The 20470-nt window shown below is 36.4% G+C and overlaps 1 protein-coding gene across 1 annotated transcript; it reads right to left on the bottom strand.

Annotated features, from left to right (window-relative positions):
* Nucleotides 1-1881: 1881 nt before the first annotated feature.
* Nucleotides 1882-18674, bottom strand: LOC133700242 (phosphatidylinositol 4-kinase alpha 1-like). Its single transcript, XM_062123793.1, has 26 exons — nucleotides 17403-18674; nucleotides 16580-16921; nucleotides 16336-16497; nucleotides 15818-15985; nucleotides 15494-15652; nucleotides 15267-15394; nucleotides 14844-15150; nucleotides 13479-13647; nucleotides 13034-13251; nucleotides 12424-12582; nucleotides 12131-12313; nucleotides 10949-11473; nucleotides 10481-10840; nucleotides 10020-10234; nucleotides 9292-9463; nucleotides 8753-8889; nucleotides 8452-8602; nucleotides 6075-6341; nucleotides 5510-5587; nucleotides 5355-5393; nucleotides 4575-4747; nucleotides 4075-4270; nucleotides 3570-3710; nucleotides 2992-3200; nucleotides 2490-2651; nucleotides 1882-2388 (listed from the first exon to the last, which is right to left on the bottom strand). The coding sequence occupies exons 1-26, from the start codon at nucleotides 18387-18389 to the stop codon at nucleotides 2130-2132; spliced, it is 6066 nt and encodes a 2021-aa protein (XP_061979777.1). The 5' UTR covers nucleotides 18390-18674; the 3' UTR covers nucleotides 1882-2129.
* Between the last annotated feature and the right edge of the window lie 1796 nt (nucleotides 18675-20470).

Raw genomic sequence — 20470 nt, 5'->3', positions numbered from 1 at the left:
GCTTGTGTGAAAAGATGGATACCTGTCAATTATCGGAGATTGAAATGAACATGTAAGAAATGAGCTTCGTGTAGTAGCTAGCCTTGGATTGGTTGATGCCTGCCATATAATTGGTACGCGTTGTCTTCTTCTGTTTTACTTTTCTACACATTTCCCTTTCCTACATGACAAAGGCAACTGGAATTTGAGTGGTCGGTTCACGTCTTAGAATAAGTGGTTCCTTTTCTTGGATGGAATGCATGAACTTGAATTACTTGCAACCATGGCTAAAGGGATCTTTCCTTTTCTTTATTATCCTTTTTTCCTGCTGTTTTGATTTTATTCATTACATAATCTTTTTTATTTAGGTTGAAATGCACCGAAAACAACAGCTTAGAAGAGGTGGTCCAGCTGTAAATGATAATGTCCTAAATTCTAAAATATATAAATAAAAGGTTATTTAGTGTTCGAGATACTAATTAATCAATATGTTCTAGTTCTTAAAAAAAAAAATTTAATTTAAAAAACTTTAGACTTATAAATAGAAGCTTGAATACCTGTAAAAACAATCATAATCGGGAGGACTTGACTCTCCAATGATAAAATCAGTATATTTATAAAAAATATATTATATAACTTAAATCAATAAATAACTTAAAAGAGCATTGCAAAGATGCTTGTTATTGAGTTTTAAGTTGATTAATACGTTGAAATCTATATATCTTTATCTTAAAAGATAAAAAGTTCTAACATTTTACTTAGATGGTTCAAGAGGTATTTATATCCCCTGAACCTTGTCGTTTTCAGAAAAAAAAATGATTAAAAAGTCATCTACTTTCAACGATATTAATGGAAGATAAATATAACTTACATATTACTATTGAGATAGTAAATATGATAGATCTTTTTAAAAACTTTGTATACATCTATAAGTTAGGTATTATAGTGTTATCTTAATCTTAGTTGAGAACCAAACCCAACTACTTTGGATTTGACATGCTTACCAGATTCATTTTATTTAAAATGATTTTTATTTATAAAAATATCAATTAAAAAATTAACTTATCAGCGATGATGATTTATGTAACCTATTTTTTCTGGTCATAAAATCAGGATAATTTCAATTTCTTCATCTGTAACAATTCTAAATTAGGATGTCACGAGGACAAACATAAAAAAATAATCCATTTTTCAAGATTCAGCTTTTCATTGAAATCACTTAAAAAATAATCACTTTCCAAAAAATAGGATTTGGAACTGCATAATATAATTCTTAATATAATTCTGTTTAGCAAATTGTATTTCTATTATGTGGACTACCAAGAATTTTCTAAATGTATGAGTGGACAATTTCTATTACATGGACTACAAATAATTTTTTGAATATATGAAAGTATGGTATTTCCTGTTTTTGGATGCATTTTACGTGTGCAAGCATCAAATTAATTTTTTTTTAGTTTTTTGAATAATTTTGATGTTGTAATATAAAAAATAAAAAAAATTATTTAAATATATTTTTTTAAAAAAAATACAACACACTATAATATAAAAATCCGAAAGACTTGCTAACGCAATTATCAAAACGAAATGAGATAAAATAAAATAAACGATTAAGGTGGTGGTATGAGCTAGAAGCACATGGGCTTTATTGGGCTGCATGTAATGGATCACCGTGGATGTTGCGTAAATAATTGGGTAAACTAAGCAGCTGCTTATACTTGGAATGAGAGAGATGGAGGTGATATATATATATATAAACTACCCGTACTCTATAGCATGCCAATGAAACAGTCAACAACACAAAGCTGGCAAGGATAAGAAAAACATTGAAGATTACTTGGAAGGAAAGGAATCACAAATTCACAGGATGTTTCAAGAGCGAGAGGTGCGGGGTTTCATGGCTTGTTTCTTGTACTGGCAACGAGAGAACCATGAATTTCATTATGTATAGGAGTATTCTTACAAACCGCACAAGTAATCCACCACCAGGTTACAAGGACTCAATTTTTAGAATTTTGCCGTTTTCCCAATATTTACCTCATCTCTCTGAAGTGCAAACCCCTTGAAAAAATCACAGCTGTAAACCTACACAACAATTACAAAACTACAAGCAATCATGTACATTTACAATTAACTCTTTACGTTTCTATTTACTTCTCAATGCCCTGTTGAATATATTGTATCAAGTCATAGCCAGCAGTGGTCCACTTATTGTAGGCATCTGTGCACACGCGGATCATGAAATTGGCAGCTTCACGCTCGCTCATCTCAGGGTGAAATCTCCTGCGAAGATTTCCGATTGGGTCACCCCTACTGAAGCAAGGTAATCCACTGTCAAGCATCAACATCACAGTGTTGATTATCCCATCCATGTAGCGGCGGGCTGCCAGGTAACCCTTCACACACAAGCTGTTGACAAATGGTGGGAAACCAAACACTCACCCTCTCAGAATCCTTGTCCATGAAAGCAGATACAAGAGAGAATATCCCAAAACAAGCACCAATCTTACCTTACAAATTGCAACCAAGTTTCGCTCTTCATAACACCAGAGGGATCTAGTAATTGAGTCATCTCATGGCTCAGCTTGAAGTGCGCACTCTCAAAGCGCATGTTTCCACCAGGTGATGTTTCCAAGATAAAACCAAAATCAATGTGGACAAGCCTCCCCACGCTGCATTGACATGAATGGCAGTGTTAAGTTGTCAATCTTCTCTCAAAATCCTAAACCTAATATTAAATTTTAGGTTTTCAAGAACTGGTTGTATTAGCTAAGCTACAAGGTAAAATGAGTGATCAGTCGAGATAATAAATGAATAGACGAGATAAAATAAAATTAATGACTTCGTTGATTTGTGTTTGGAATTATGTTGTTTATTTTTTTCACTTCCCCCCCTTTCCTTTCCATATTGACTAGGACTGCATATTTATGCATGAATGAACTAACATGACTCCCCACCTATTACAATCAACAATTACTTTCCATAAAAATAGAAGAATAAAAAGATGTGTACTTGTCAAAAAGAAGATTCCCATTGTGTCTATCCTTCGGCTGAAGTAGAAGACTGGCAACTGCATAACCAGCACTGCTAATGATAAAATTCTTGCGTGCAGCTTCAAAACTAGGAGAGCCGACGGGCCCATAATCCTGTTGAAAGATCTCATACAAACCGCCATCTGTTGTTTCACCCATCTGACTTCTGCTTCGTGTTTTAGGCACAACCTGTGTGATTAAAAATGGTTAGTAACATATAAGCAATACACATACAACATTACAGAAGATTCTTTTAAAACAGCGTAGATAATTTAGGATGGTAGGTTGAGCCTTGCCACATGAAAAGGGAATGGAAGGAGGACTAATATTTTGGGAAGTCGGATGTTTAGAGATTGGCTATTAGTCTTGAATTACAAAATTACCATTTCTAGAATGGCATTCCTAACTCTATATGAACATGTCTTGTTGGGACCGCATTCCACTCTAAATGGCAAACTGTACTCTTGCTCTCATTCTGCATATTGTATTGAGTTGTTTTCCAGGTAACATTGCACCAGACAAGCACAGCTAAAATAAAGGCTACAGACAAACACTCACCTCAACTATACCTCTCCCCGGGCCAGTTGGGAGGACATCATAAGGAAACAAGTAGAGATTAACTCCAACTGCTTCAAATATATCTCTAAGGAGTGCTATCACTTGAAGGGCAAGAACATCCTGTCGACAATCATCTCCTACCTTGAAAAATGGAAAATGTCAATTAAGCCATCTATTATCACGCAGCTTAAATGAGAACCAAAACATAAAACTGACAAAATTTAGTTCACAAAGGAAGACGCATTTTACTATCATCCATGCCATTTATTCCATTCAAATCCAAAAGAATTTCTGCAAGCCTCATTAAATTATGTGATCAGAAACATAACATGGCCTGAAAATGGGAAACCCCTTTAGATAAATAATACATGTGCATATGGTTCTTCATGTATATGAATTTGTTAATATCAGTGTCATTGGTGGTACATTCTATAGGGGATTTTATAACTAGAGTTTTTTAAGTCCAATAAGAATTTTAGTTGCAGTGATCTATTCACAATCATACCTTGAAAATGCAAGCTTGGGGTTTTACATCATTCCGGTCCCCACACCTATCAACCACATTAAATGTCACCATGATGGGAACTTTTGCTGCAGATTGTAAAGGTATTCCACTATCCACCCGGATGCCCCTCACAAGCTTGTTAGGAGCAGTTGGTAGGTACAGGTCTTCCCCCTCCAATTCAATTTTCTCCAACTCCCTATTGTTGCAAGCCAAAGGGCAACATCAACAGCAAGATACAAGCCATAAACAGAGTGAGCTTAGGCATTAAGGTAGCTTTGGATTACTGTCACGAGAAAAAAAAAACGGAGACAATGGGGACAAAATCTTGTTTGGATAAAGACACAAAGATAGAGACATAAAATAAATTGGTCTCTGGAACAACTTTGGAGTGATTTTTTGTACTTTCAACAAAGGGAGACATGTCCCCTATGTCCCCACTATCTTCATCTCTAACGTCTCGAGACAGCATCCAAATGCTACCTAAGAGATTAGGGGTATACCTCTGAATACCAGCCCTGCGTTCTTCTTTAGGAAGTGGATAAAGAACACCAGATATAGATGTAACTTTATCAAAGAAATCAAATTCCCTTCGAAACAAGTCCCGGGCCTTGGGAGTGAAACCATCAATAATATGCTCACGAACAACTGGCAACAGTGCTTGAAAGGAAACATTCTGAAATAAAAGCATATATAAATCTAGTAGTTAAGCATGACGCACATGCACATGTAGCATCTCAGGAACAGCCCATATATCCTAGATATGAAAACACCCTAGATTGTACATACATCCACAAAAGGTGACACTTATCTCAAGTAATCCAATGTGACATGGAATTGTTTACAGAGCAGGTTGTGATTGCAAAACTTGATATTAATATTCACCAACCACCTGTAGTGTAGTATGTTTTAGCATATGTATATACATTTTCCTAATGCCAAAAACCTCTTGACACACTGCACCATTAAGACCAGGCTCCTCATAAACCAAATATGACAAATACACACATACAGTAAGGGAGCAGTGTAAGGTGGTATCTCTCAAGCCTTTCCTCTGATCCCTTTCATATATTGTGGAACTCTTGTATTCTACCGGGTCAAATGAACACAATGCGAACTAATAAACTTATATCCCACTTGGGACACATGCCTAACCTTCCATATAAAGTATCCATGCATAAAGGGGCCATTACTATTCACAGTTTCTGTGGTGTCAAGAGTAATGCTTAGATTTTGTCTAAAGGGAAGAGTTCTGGTTGACTAAAAGTAAAACCTATATATACCTTTCCAGAAGAAGCTTCCTTTGATTCTGATGTTTCACCCTGCCATGCATAAGAAACTCACGACTTATAGAAACCCAGAGAAGAGAATATAAGACTATTATATGTTAGTAACTAGCAGACATTTTAGCCACACAAATCTATGAATCTTTCCACACCTGCAAATTCCATATCAGAATATGGGCAAATACATCACTTCTCTGAGCTGCTCTGAGTAAATATCCTTCTACTAACCTCTGCAAAAATAATATAAGCACAGATCCAGTGAATATGAAGATACTTGCGTATTTGCGGTGGCAGGATTAAAATCTCATTCTCAAGAAAGGACTAGTATGTAATCCCTGTCTCAATTCTGGAGCTTTATAAGGTTAAATAGACAAACTAGACCCTACTGATCCAACTCCCCATCAACCTGATTGTCCACAATTCCACTAGTATAGATGAGAGGTTACAATGAGTAAGAGGCTAAAGGTCGGTGTGGATAAAAGATGTTTACAAAAGAAGTTTTTCCCCTTTTAAAAAAATAAAAATAAAATTTTCCCTTGGTTTGCTTATCTCATGCAACATAAATCGATAAGAACTATACAGGTTCGAATTGATTTGATATGCCATCCTCCACCTCACCAGAACCCCTCTTTTAGTATAAGGTTAGGGCTTCCCCAATCAAGCCTGAACTGAAAAATTAAAATAAACCCAAATGGCAAGATTCATCAGATAACCCACCCCGTCATCATATCGCAAAGACTGCACTAGCTGAGGCATAAAGAAGGTCACTCGTTCTGGAGGATAAGACTCCAAAACTCTAAGAACATATGCCATCACACGTGGATGACCCTTGTATGCAGGAGTCAGGAACTCGAGTGCTTGTGTGATTGAACAAGCAGCCCAGTGAGGCAGTTGTTGCAAAAGCACTGAATCTTCATCAACAGCCTTTGGGGTGACAAAATATGGCAATGCTTCAGGTATGCAGCGGAGGTCCAAAATATGTGACTGCAATGGAAACACCAGAAAAATTAAAGATGGCTGGCATCACCAAAGGGCAACATAAATCATTCCCATTCCAACTTTCCACAAAACTAAAGAAGAATATCCTTGCTTATAGATGATATTTACAAACAAACAAAATTATAGAGTAATTTAGAGTTAGGCAAGGATAATCGCCAAATTTGTTTTATCAAAAAAAAGATAAAAGATCACATTTCTTCATCACTCTTTATCAAATCAATGGTTTTGAATTAGCCAGGGGCACTGAGTTTTAACTTCAAATTAAAACAACAAATAAGGCCATTTCAGTGGTGTCAAGAGGTGCTGAGGCGCTTGCCTAGGCACCCCAGCAAGGCCACAACACCTTTATTAGCCTTGAACGATGAATTTCAATGAAGCATTGCCTAAGCGAGCATCTCGTGAGTGGGCGTTAGGCGTTAAAGAGAGTGCCTGGTTGAAATACTTCTTTTTCTGTTGGATTTTTCTTTTTTTCTTTTTTCTTTTTAATTGATTTATGTTTTGACCTATTTGTCCATTTTTTAATTTACTATGAGAAACAACTTAGGGGTATTTTTATAAAAAACAAAGATTAGGGTAAAAAAAGAATAAAAAATCATTAATGTGGGAGATAAGGACACTTGAAGAGAAACACCAACCACACTTTATGTTGAACAGAGTCAAAGAACAACACCACAAGTACGGAACAAGAAAGCATGGATGAAGATGTTTTTAAAGATTAATGAATAACGATGATGATATCTAAGTTTGTTTTTTAATATATTTGACTACTTTAAATTATCTTATTTTGTTTTAAGGGTGAAAAATATAACTTTATATGACTGTTAAGCTATTTTATATTTCCTTTTGATTTTCTAATGATCCAATCTTAATTGGGAAGATATATATTTTAGATTTATATAATATAATATTATACATAATATATTTTTTAATCTATAGCATATCGCCTTGGTTCATTCAGGCAAGCGCTTAGGCGTGCGCCTAGTGCCTCGGGCATTTTACAGGCCCGGCGCCTTTTAGCTCCTTTTGCCTTTGACAACACTGGGCCATTTCAACCCAACTTAGCTGATACAGGCTTAGCATGCTCCAATCCAAAGAGGCAAAACACTTTTACACCAAGGTATCAAAAAGGATGCATGACAATGAAATGCTACAAAAAAATGAATGCGATGATATCAACCTTACACTAGAGCACCTAATAAACAAGAGATGCAAACTAATTCTACTATAAATTGCTGAACTTGCCCCTGGTCCTGGGTTTGTTAAATTTGTATGGTAATTAAATGATAAAAGGTTCAATTCATCACTGATAATTAAAGGATACTTTAAGCAAAAAAAAAAAACATTGTTGTTTCAGTCATGTTTTAGGATCTAGACTTCAAATTTATATATCAAAGGAAATCATGATGTTTTTATGGGCAAAAATCCTAAAGAAAATCAAATACCCATGGACAGTAGAAGAATAGAAGAGATTCAGGAGGGAAAAAATGAATCAGGTTCTTACCAAAAATGAACAAGAAGAAAAAAGAATAAGAAAGAACAAACAAATTATGGCCAAACAAGACAAAAACAAGATGCTATAAAAAAACAGAAGATCTAAAAAACATCAATGATACTTCAAAATGAAAGAAATTCAACAATAACTAGAACATTAGGAAAGATGTAAAAATAAAAACAAGATACCATAAAAATACCGAAGATCACTTTAGCAAAAATGTAAATAAAGCAAGTGCAGCAGAACAGAAATCCCCTTCTGCAAGCACAGCTTAAAAAATTTAAATATTCTTGTTTCTGGTATTTATATAATATTTCCACTTCATAGTCTAAGAAAATGATAGCAGATCATTTAGTGGCACAGAATTAAACATGAAGTCTCTTACTTTCCACTTTCCAATGGTTCAAATTGATTTTTAACTAGTTCCCAATAAGCTTTTATACTTCCACACTCCATAACAACCATTCAAAAGATGATTTTCCTAAATGATATAATCTTCTAACCAACAATTAAATTACAAATGTTAATTCTTATTCAGGTGTTTCATATCATCAGTTCCTTGCAATTTTACACCCCTGCTAATAAAGATATGGCAATACATACCTGAACTAGTTGAGTTACTTCAGCTTTCAGATTAGTATTTGTTGGGAACCTCGAAACCAAGCATAAGGCAATCCTTGGATCCACAGAGAAGGCAGTCCTAGCATATTCAATCCATTTCTCTGAGCTGATTTTTGGCCAAGATGTATTTTCCCTTAAAATGGAAACACAAAAGGAGTCAAGATCTTAAGAAACTAATGGCATGCCTTATGATGAAAAAAACTCCATGAAAGTCAGTATAAGAACATCTTCAAAAACTAGGCAACAGAATATGAATTTATTGCATAGAATTGTGAAGGTTTACTTAGAGTTAGTAGGTTGTGCCCAAACTTCAAGCCTATCAGCTTCATTCTGGCATAGCATTAAAAGAAGCTGCCTCCGTTTTTCTCTTCCTGCAGCATAGTTCTCCATCTGGCCCCATACAGGGTGATACTGATCATTCTGTAATCACTTCTTTTTATTAATCCACTAATACAATACAAAGGCAAGCTCCGAGATTCAAACAACTATTGAAGCTGCCCCCAACACACAAAAAAAAGGTCATATATTGTATCTCCACCTTTCTGTATTAGGAAATCCACAAAAGGTTATCCAAAATGGTTTTACATATAGGATTACATGAGTTTACTAGATTATTTGAAAAATGGAATAAAGTGTTTTTGAAGCGCCTAGAACTTCCACTTCAGTAGATGGATGTGAAAAAAGCACATACATTTAGGACCATAGGATAGTGAGAAAAAAAAATTGGATGAGGATCTATACAAGTATTAAAATGTGGAAGAAGTATGTCTTAGATCTATGCATGGCGATTGATTCCACATGCAACAAATGCAATAATCTTACCATATCAACCGAGTAAGTCCCATTCTCATGCCCCTTTCCTCTTGCATCAGACTGACCATCATTAGAAATATATTGAACAAATAGGGAGACAGATCGAGCCTCACTATAGGCAAAATTCACATTGTTTGCATCAAACCATTCAGGCTCAAAAGCAAACCAGCCCAAACAGGCCCTGAAACATGCACCAAACATGATTTTCAATCCTCAAATGACGCAACACATAAAGCATTTAATCATCATCAACAAAGAACTTTGAAACCAAACCAATAGTGCTCCCAAGCCAACCTAGTTAACTCAGGCATTGGAGGTGTCTAGCAGAACCACAAAAATATTGGTTAAGCAACAATGCAACAGATAAGGCCACTAACAAAGTAACTGAGAATACCATCCTCGTCAACATTTCCTTTTGCAGGAAAATAACCAGCACATTGACCTACTTCAATAGTTTTCCAAATCCCCTACCCCGACCAACACACAAGCACACAAAAAAATAAAACAATCATAGAGACCCCAATCCTCAGTCACCAAAAGATTCCATTTTCAGATTATTTCATTCTTTACACTTTTCAGTACTTTTTCTTTTTTCCTTTTTTTTATTTTTTTATTAGCAGATTATTTCAAATATATGATACAACTTTCTTCTTTCAGTTACTTGGGGGCTGAGTAAACAGTCATTGAAGCATAAAGAGAATATGCAGCAAATTTGAAGTGCAGTCAATGGAAGTGACCTATAAATACGATCTTCCAGCAGTTGAAGCCCTGTTTTGAAATTCTGCAAATTGCCTTGGGAATGACATGAACAGAACTTGAGACCAAGAAGCATGATGGTGAAAAAAGTGCCAGTAGCTGCGGGATGGCATGAAAAGTTCCAGGGAGATTTGGTTGTCCCCTGCAACAACCGGCCAAGAAGCAAGAGTTGCTCAACACTATTGTGTCGAACCACCTGTACAACACCAAACCACACAATATTTTAATGGAATAAGAAAACTATTTGCTTATTGCTGCAAAACAAATACAACTAATATTTAAATTTAATGTTAGTATCTAACTCTAATGCGCAAACTCCTGCATGTGAATACTGAATACAACTAAAAAACACATTATCCCACCTTGAATGCATTCCAATAAATAAAAAAGAATGAAAACTGATAACAGAATATGTAACTGCCAATTATAAATAATTCCTAACCTCAAAACGGTCAATGAAGAATCCAACCCATATTCTATGCGCCATTATTTGTTCGACAGGATCAATTTCAGGCTGTGATTCAGGTTCCCCGGGGGCTAGCTGAGGTCTCAGTTTTGCAGCTGGTCCAGAATACTTCACTTCATGAGCAAAAACTCCTCGTTTCGTATCAATTGTCCATAACCAGGCATCCACTAGCTCTGCAAGCACAAGAGAACCGAGTTGCGGAGCTGCAGAAACCAACCAAGTCCAAATGAAAACACCAGTTTCCATCGAATCAGGTGTAGAAATATACGCTGGACACCAGCAAAGAAGACGTAGAAGTTGAGCAAAGCCTTCTACGTTTGATTTTGACTCAGAAGCCTAGCACCAAAGAATAAATCAAACAGATGAAAAAGAAAAGGTAAGACCCAAAAGTAGTTGAGCTTAACAGCAAGGAAATCAATGACAAGATGGGGAGCATCATTTTACCAGATTTGAGAGAAGAAATGCAGTGGCCTGAGAACATGTATCACGAAACTGTGACTTGTCCACTTCCCCACCTTTTTCTGCAATACTGACAAATTGCTGAAGAAGATGCACAAACTTATTAAGTAGCATCTCATTAAATGCATCATCCTCGGCTGGTGGTTGTTGAGAAAACGCTCCAGATATCAGCCTTTGAAGACCACCACCAAAACCTGTTGGTGTGCCACCAGATTGAAATCCACCAATGCTATTATACAACCTTCTCATGCCTGCAATTTCTCCAGTATGGTTGCACTTAACTGTTGCACTGACGATACCAATACTGAGCACCTCCAAGTTGAAAGCTTCTGTCGATTTGAAGTTTGCTCCTGAAGCAGCTGCTGCAGCAGCCATGACTGCAGGAATGTTAGCTGTTCGTATGCCAGTCCAATCATTTTTACCATTCCCAATCTGTATCTCAGTTAAAAGAGAAACAACATCAGTTGTATGTTGCGTTCTCTGCCACGTATTTGCCTTGCAAAGCTTTTCCTAGTGTTTGGAACCACAAACAAAGGAACAAAAACCCATCAGAAAACGAAATAAACACAAGTAATTTTAATGAAAAGTGGAAACTCTATAAAATAAACAAGATCATCCTGGTCAAACATCAAGAAGCTTAATTTCCATAAAAATATTCAAAAGGATTTACAATGAAATGCAAAACTAAACAAAATTCCAGTAAGTCAAAGAAAGATGTACTTGTAATTCATAGACAGCTTATATAAAAAACCAGTAGGTCACCCAAAATAGGGAGGGGGCCATCCAAACTGAGTGCATCTTAAAAAGAAAATGTGACTACATCTGAAATTCACACTTTACTCCAAGCAAATCTTTGATAATTATTGAGATACCAAATGTTTATCATCAAAATATATAACCATTGAGAAAACAGATTAATAATTGATCATTGCCAACTGTCAATATTATAGAAGGGAAGCTTCTGTTTCGCATAACCATTTGACTAGTATAAGACCTTGTTTAAATGAAGCATGACACAAGCATACAAGAGAGCATGCATGATTCTGACTAAATTGCAAGAAATATCAGAAAAAACTCGAGCACAACAGCTATGTCACAGACATGCACATAGCAAATAAAGAAATCAAAATCAACTTCATCTGATTGTGGAAATATTGTAAAACCAACCTGAAGCAGACCTTGGCTAGTGCATGGAGCATATGAAAGTGATATACTGATCCATTCCCTCACAATCCTTTGGTACAAAGAACGAATAGATGCTATCAAAGCAGGATCATTAATAACTGTAGAAGGTGAGTCGTTGTGAACTGAAAATAGCAGGGAGTCTAAACAAGATGAATTCCACAAAACCTGCATATATGTAGTTCCATTGCTTCCATATAAGATGAGGGAAGTTGTGGATCACAGGAAAAAAGGAAAAAAAGACAATCTAATGCAAACAGCATTACTGAACAACATACCTGAGGAAACTTATCTCTAAGCTGAGTCAGCAAGCTTACAGAAATATCTCGAATGTGTTCCTCCCTCTGAGACATGCTTTTTATAAGAAAACAGGCATGGGAGAAAAGAGTTGATTCTCTAACATTGGCTTCATTGCCTGTTTCAGTTATTCGATCTTCCTGAAACCATATCAAAGCATTAATGATGTTCACAATGTGATAAGAGGGGAAGAAAGCAGTAAACAAAAATCATATTACAAGGTAAAGGTACCATTTCTATATCTACTACAAAGAACAGTCTCAGTGAAACAAGAAATCAAAAGTCACTTAGTGTCACACTTGAAAATCATCCACGGCTATAGTAGCAAATTTGTTTCATTTTAAAAAAAGTCTGAGAACAAAAATGATATCACTAGTTGTCTCACTGAAGTGAAGTCCTGGGAGGAAGAATTATAGGGATTATAATTGGCACTTTACAGAGAAGATACAGGGATGCATTATTACAATATTTACACCTTCCATGCAAGAAATAAGCACTATAGGGAAGAATCAACTTTCCCTGCATGAGTAGAAATACAAATGGAAGGGCATTGCCAGAGAAAGGCTTTAAATGGAATGAATTGAAAAATACCAGCCAGAATACTGCTGCTTCAAACGCCCTATGAACAATAGCTGTTAAACATTGGAACACAGCCGGTATGAGATTTGGAGTTTTTAGATACTCAAAGACACAGCTGAAGGAACTTCTAGAAGCACTCAAACTAGCAACACCATTAAGGATGCCGCCATTGCTGCTGAAGCGTATTATCTCCAAAAATGCTACAGCAAGAAGATAGGTTGCCTTCACACCTGTAAAACCAATGTGCAAGCAACACACATGATTGGGACACCAAAATTAAAGCTGACTTGAAAATTTATATTTCATTAACATTAACAAGGAAGATTCCACCAAATATGGTCCTTAAACAACCAAATTTTCAAGATGACTAAAGAAAGATGCATAACGATGAAAACAATTAAACACCACCAGAATCACAAATTTAAAGTGCAACAACATGCTAAGAAATCTATAGAACCTGAAATTGTGCTCATAGCTGCAATATCAACTCTGCCACCTAGAGCAGCTGAAAGAGCAGATCTTTGGGTTGAAGCTGCTTTCTCATTGCCACTGCCCCGACGACTTCCAGGATTGTGAAGGGCATTGAGTTCCAATTCATCTTCGAGCCATTTTACTGAGCTAACAACCTGGAGAGATACACAATTATGTCAAACTCAAGTAAGTGTAAAATCCATAGAAATGCTCTCTAAAATAGTTAGAGATGGAGTGATATAATTAAGTACGATGTAAAGCAGGCCAATTCAAAAGGCAGAACTTCTTAAGTAATCCAAAATCAATTAAGATATTAAGGAAGGCAATACTTTAGAGTGCAAAAGCATATATAGCAAAAAGATTCTAGTTTGATAGTCAAAAGGAAACCACTTCAAGTTATCGGTTTTATATTTAATCCATAAATGCCCAGTATATAGTAATTGACACACTAAACACCTTACCATCAAAATGATGATCTTAACCCAATTTCTTACGAGTCTCAGATTACTACAATCTACAAGACAAACAAAAAATTGATCTTCTTGTACGGTTGATATTAAACATTGGTCATCTTGCAGGACAAAAGTCCTATTATTAAAGCTGGCATGGTGATAAAGAAGAAACATATGCATGAAAGAAGAGAGAAATACTGACAGACTAACAACCGCCCTAATTTGAACAAATAGTAAACCCATTCATCAGGGGCTCTCCTGATACCCCCCCCCCCCAAAAAAAAAAAAAAAAAAAAAAAACAAAGAGAAAAAAGGAAGAAAGGAAGAAAGAAAAGAAAAAAAGAAAAAACAGAAACATAAATATATGAATAAATGGAAAACCAATATAAGCAGAACTTAAACATATTGCAATCATTAAAATTCTTTTCAGAAGACATTAGAGTTGTGTATCTACCAATATCAGACAATGTTGTTCCAATTCAGATACATTTCACTATAATTTACAATTTATTCAGAAAACGATCAATTCATTTGAAAACTGAGGTCACTATAAGTGGCCCCATTATAAAATTGCAAAAATAACGTACTTTTTTTTTCCTATTTAATTGTTCTACCAGGGGTGATGTAGAGCCATGTTCTAGCAATGTTACTTTACACGCAATCTTGTGTTAACTTTTCATAGGTTCAGTTAAAGTCATGTCAGGGGCAAAAATTAAAAAATATAACTGATTAGTAGAGCGTGTAACATATGCATTTCAGAACAGCAATTTGTTGCAGCAACTTATAAAATTAAACTAAGAAAAAACAAGTTGATGGCATTTGGCACTACTTCAAAGCAAACAGGAAAAATATTATTAGTAAATAAGAAATCATTTAGTAACCTTTTGCAATCAACTTACTAGGGGAGGAGTCCCTTGAGCAATTCGCTGAACAGCAGACGACCACTGTGCATTCCACATGTATGGTCCACCCACTGCTTGAAGAGCAATTGTGCCCATGCTTCCGACACTGTTCAGTGTAGTTGAAACTGACTTTGTTGGTTGTTGAATTTTCTGAATTGGAGGTGCTAGACCAAAAAGAGCAACATAGAACCACAGGTTGCGGAACAATTTCAAGAGCAATGGTTCCACATCCACAGCGGGATCGAAATCAGAGCATATTTCAGCAACAGCAAGAAGCAGAGGTCCTAGAAAATCTGCTCCACTCCTGCAACAATTGGAGTACCAGGCAGAACAACACCAGAAACACAATGCAATGAGGGAAATAATTTGTGTGGTAGGCAAATAAAACAAGAGATTCCACATAAAGATAAAGATATCTACCTTCCACTTTTAGATTCAGCAGCCAGGCCTACATCTGAACACAGAGATAGCAATCGATGACGATAGTCTGAACGCAATTTCTTATTTTCAAGCCTGCTAGCAATCAGAAGAAATCCTGCAGGAAGAGTCTAGAATGTGATGGAACAAGTGAGCCACCATATGATAAGATAAACCATCAACCATCTTAAAGACATTATACATGACTGATCATTATAAACAATGCATACCTCAACACGTTCTGTGGTGGCTTCTGCTGCCAATATTTTGCTTTCAGCAGACCCTACACTTGATAGTTTACTTAAGTAACTTCTTGTCATAAGAACAACTGTCTCACGATATGACTTCTCAAAACCTAAACTTGCAATTCGAGAAACAGCATCAAGAAGCTGCAAGAAGTTAAGGAGAGAAAGAAGTTAGATAACGTGCCTCCAAATTAAGATGCAAAATAGTAAATTACCAATTGAAATGGCCACCAATAAAAATGAACGAGTAGATACAAGCAAATCAAATCTATATCAGATAATAAATTGCTCCGAAGACAGATTCCATACTCGAAGTCGCAATAAACCAGGAGTTGAAGCTTCACCCTCTTCCAAGCTTTCAATAAAAAGTGGCAAAATCATGTCTACCACTTCAGACTTGTTAACGGAAACAGTCAAATCAGCAAGCAAGCGAATAACATTAAGCTGCACAGCAGGAACTCCCTGCTTCTTCTCAACCTGAAAATCAGCACAACTAGTAAACAGAGAATGAATTTGAAAAAGGGATCGCTAAAAAATTGGAAACTATGAACTAGGGCGTGAAGGTTTCCATGATTAAAAGGTTATAATCCTAGCGAGCAAACAACTTCTGTTACTGTCATTATAATCTCACCCCAAAAAAAAAGGATGAGAACATTTTGATGTTCTCATTCATAGTGAATATAAGAATAATTAAGAAAAAGAAACAAGATGTGCCCTCCCAAATTAACTTGGACAAGCAGACAGGCACACCAAGAGAGAAAGTATCCGTGATCTGTATATCAAAGTTATGGATGCATTGGAACCTGTTGCTTGTAATATTTACCAACCTGTTCATCATAATCATTTCGTTCACGTATGCTGGAGGCCAAACCAGAGATGAAAGTGTCTACAGGAGCCCGGTCCTTTGTCCAGCCAGATTCAATTATCTGACAACTTGTCTTCATGACAATCTCAAACATTACTCCCTGACTGCCACCCCAGGTATCAGCCTGTTACAATTGGAATGAACAACATTACAGACCATGTTGCATGCTTGTACAAGCAAAATTGGAAACTATCCATAACACATACCTGTGCACATGCAGCCAGCACAAGCGGCTTAAGGCGAATAAGCAGGACTCGCATTGGCTGACCTCCCCTGGTTACCGCAATTTGTGCAATCCCACCAAGCAATGAGCTGAACAGCTCTTCACAAACTCTCAGCTTCCGCCACACTGAGAACAAACAGGCTTCTGCAGCATCCATCAACAATGCCAGAGTCTCAAGCACCAACCTCTTGGATGTCTTGCCATCCACATCAAGAGATGCAAGACTCTGAACTTTCATCCTGGCTGCAGCTTGATAGACAGAAAGTTTTGCACTGACTCTTGCTTTTAAAAGTTGTCCCTGTTCATTCCAGTCCCGTTTCCGTATCTGCCAACATAACCAATTTTCCCTTATCAAACCCTTAAATTCAACAATTCTGCTATTTATATTCCCTGCTACAGTACGAGGTCACAAGCACACTCATTTATCACACACACACACACACATGTGCTTACACGCATGCATACACGCAAGTAAAACTAGCCCGGACATTTATATCCCCAAATACATGCATATATGAATTGAGAGAGCCCATAACCGATTTCCTATTTCAAGCTTTTACTGTGACAAGTTCCCAATCCATGGTTTCTCCTGAGAGAAACCTCTTATGTTAAAATGTAACAGTGAATCCAAAATCAATTCATCATATAAGCATGCTTAGCTTCAAACGCAGCCAATAAATACCCAAAAATATCAATGATTAAATTTTTCCAGTGGAATGCACTAAAAGCACCTTCATACACTTTAAGAACCATTCCCACACACACAAAAACAACAATAATATGATAATGATAGCGGCAGTATTTACCTTCAAAAATGCAGAGAGAGATTGAAGCTGCTTCTTAGCAATTAACCTAACTTGATCCAAAAGCTTGTTGTCTATCCTAGCACAATCCAAAACAAGTCCAATCAACTTGTATGCGATCTCCTGCTTCTCCAATCCCTCCACACTCTCTTCCTCGAATGAAGCCACTTGTTGCCTATTCAATACCCCACCTCCATCAAGTCCCACCCCCATTGTCTCCAATCCACTCTTCCACGTGACTCCACTCCCATTCACCACAACTGTCGTAGATGCACTCGACGAAGATACTGACATTTGACTCAAATCATTCACCATACTCGAAATCTCATTATGGGCACTGTAACTACTATTATGACTATTCACATTATTGCTCAATGGCGAACTCTGTGACGAAGATGTTCCAGAATTCATCCCAATTCGCTCACTAGGTGACGACGGCACCTGTACGGGCAGGTTAAACTGATCTAAAAGACACGTAATCAACTTCTCTCCATCCTCCGGCAAAATTGGAACAAAATTCTTCGTTAACGCAATCAAGAAAACCCTAGAAATCGCCAAACTCTCCCAATTCTCACCGGCATTGTTCCCGATCGCAGCCACGACAACTTCTCCAACAAGTCCGGCAACATCGACAGCGAAATCCGGATCCAATTCGGCCGACTTTGAGACGTACGCCAGGAAATCGGTAAAAAAGGCCGCGATCGAGTCGGTGGGGAATGATTGTGGCCAGAAGGAAGGGTGAAACGAGGTCGGAATTGAGCGAAAGAAGGTGAGGATTAGTGATTTTGGACGGTTATCGGTGTGGTCGAGGGTTTTGGAGAGGAATCGAGAAATCGCAAGGATTGCATTGATCTGTGAGTGAGAAACCCTAGGCGATCCTGCTAAGAGAGCCTCCGGTTGAGGACAGCGATTGCATAGCCAAGTCAATTTGTCAGCGAATTGTGCAGGGTTCTGTGAAATTAGGTCGCATAGCTCGATCAACGACTCCATTGTGAGAGAAACGGAGAATTAAATTGATTGATTTTTGTATGATTTACAGAAACATACTTGATGTGATTATGCCAGATGGAGGGAATGCGCGTGCTTTTAAGGCATGATCTTGTCTTTAGGGTTTATAGGGAGGAAGGAGGCGGGGTGATAGGTGAAAGAGAAGGGAGGTGATGGAGAGGTAAGGCTGCTGCTGGTTTTGTTTCTCTTATTGTTGCTTCTGCCATTGTTTTCTCTTTGATCCTCGCTCCCTCGGAGAAACTTACCATGTTATGCATACCTCACAAAACAAGAATTTATTGTTTTTTACATGGTTTAAGAAATTATTTAGGATTTCACCGGATTGTTTTTTAAAGTATTTTTTATTTATAAATATATTAAAATAATAATTTTTAAATTTTAAAAAAAATATTTTTAATATTAATATATCAAAATAATTTAAAAATATAAAAAATTAAAATTATTATGAAACACTATTCAAAACGCATCTAAAGTCTCGAAGTGGAGGAAAAATGTTATGCATGTGAGTATGATGAAGAGTTTGGTGCGAAAATAGATGACTGTTAAATGAAGGGATGATATTGAATCAATCGTGATAAATAAGTGGTTTTGATGAAGTTTCCGATAAACGAGGGACGGAACTGAAATATATTTGATAGCTGTAGGGTCCGAATATAGATTTCCCTTTTTCTAGCTGTTTCTGTTTCAGGCTTGTTTTTGATAGTTGCGAGGCGTCTTTGGATCCTATTTTCAACGTCCACCCTCTCCTTTTTCCCGTCAAGCAGTCCGTCTGGCTTGAATAACTTTCCTTTTGTTAATTCCCCTTTACAGAGACACAAAAGCAAAGCCAGTTTTTGTTTTACGATAACAACAAGAAAACTGAAACATGTCAACCTTTTTTGTGAGAAAAAAGAAAAGGCAAAATAATTTATATTTAGAGGTGTTTGGGCCCACAGTAGCCTTGTATATTTTTTATTTTTTTAAAATTAACTTTTTTTATTTTTAATCCTTCTATCATAATTATTAAATCTCGACGAGAACCAGCCGACTTGTTAGCTAAATCAATCTAAATTTATCAAAAAACTGGTCAGTACAATAACCCAACCAACCTAACAAATTTACCTATGACCTGAACAAACCCGATAACACCCGGCATTTTAGAGTTGCGTCTACGTGAGAGTTTTAGACACCGTTTGGCATTGCATTTGTAATTGCGTTTCATCAAAATTTAAATGTATTTTTTTGCTAAAATTAAGTACGGTTTGTACTTTTTGGATCGTTTTGATGTGCTGATGTCAAAAATGATTTTTAAAAAATAAAAAAATATCATTGGCATGTATTTTGACAGGAAAAGCTATTTGAAAAGCACCCACAACCACAATGCCAAACACACTCTTAATAAATTAAAAAAACATGACAGGTTGTGGTTATAAATGAAAATCGTTGTGTACTGAAATGAAGGCATTCACTAACCGACAACTACCCACCCAGACACAGCCAAGAAAAAATCGATGATAACAAGTTGTAATATATCACCTTTTTATATTAATTTAATTTGATAATCATTTCATAAACACTGCTTTTCGAAACTACATCGTTCTCTTTAAACTAATCATGTTCCTCGTGCTATATTTGCACGAGTGGCCAAACTTTTTGACTCGGGGGTCAGCAAACTTTAGGGAAAAATTTGACAATTAACACATAAAATTAAAATAAACAGAGAATTAATACAGTAACAAAATTTGTTTAATGAAATGGTATATTTTTACATGTGAAAGTCATGATATTTAAATAATATTGTGTTTCATAATTACGATATTGTTGTGAAACACATAAAATTTTAATTGATATTACAATTTATAACTATAATATTAATTATATTTTGTGATATATAATTGGTAGGCCGATTAAACTCTCATATATGTAAATAATCCTTCATCTCCTCCACCACATCATCCAATTACACCACCGTCACCATCCCATTCATAATTCTAGCAGCACCACCAAATCATCCATGTCATCCTCCATCCCTTCATGTTATTCCACCTCCACCTCCACCGCCAATACCAGGACATCGTTCGATT

This window comes from Populus nigra, chromosome 7 (assembly GCF_951802175.1).
Source record: "Populus nigra chromosome 7, ddPopNigr1.1, whole genome shotgun sequence".
Lineage (NCBI taxonomy): Eukaryota > Viridiplantae > Streptophyta > Magnoliopsida > Malpighiales > Salicaceae > Populus > Populus nigra.
Note: the sequence above shows the minus strand (reverse complement) of the source record. Positions and strands in the feature narration are given on the sequence as shown.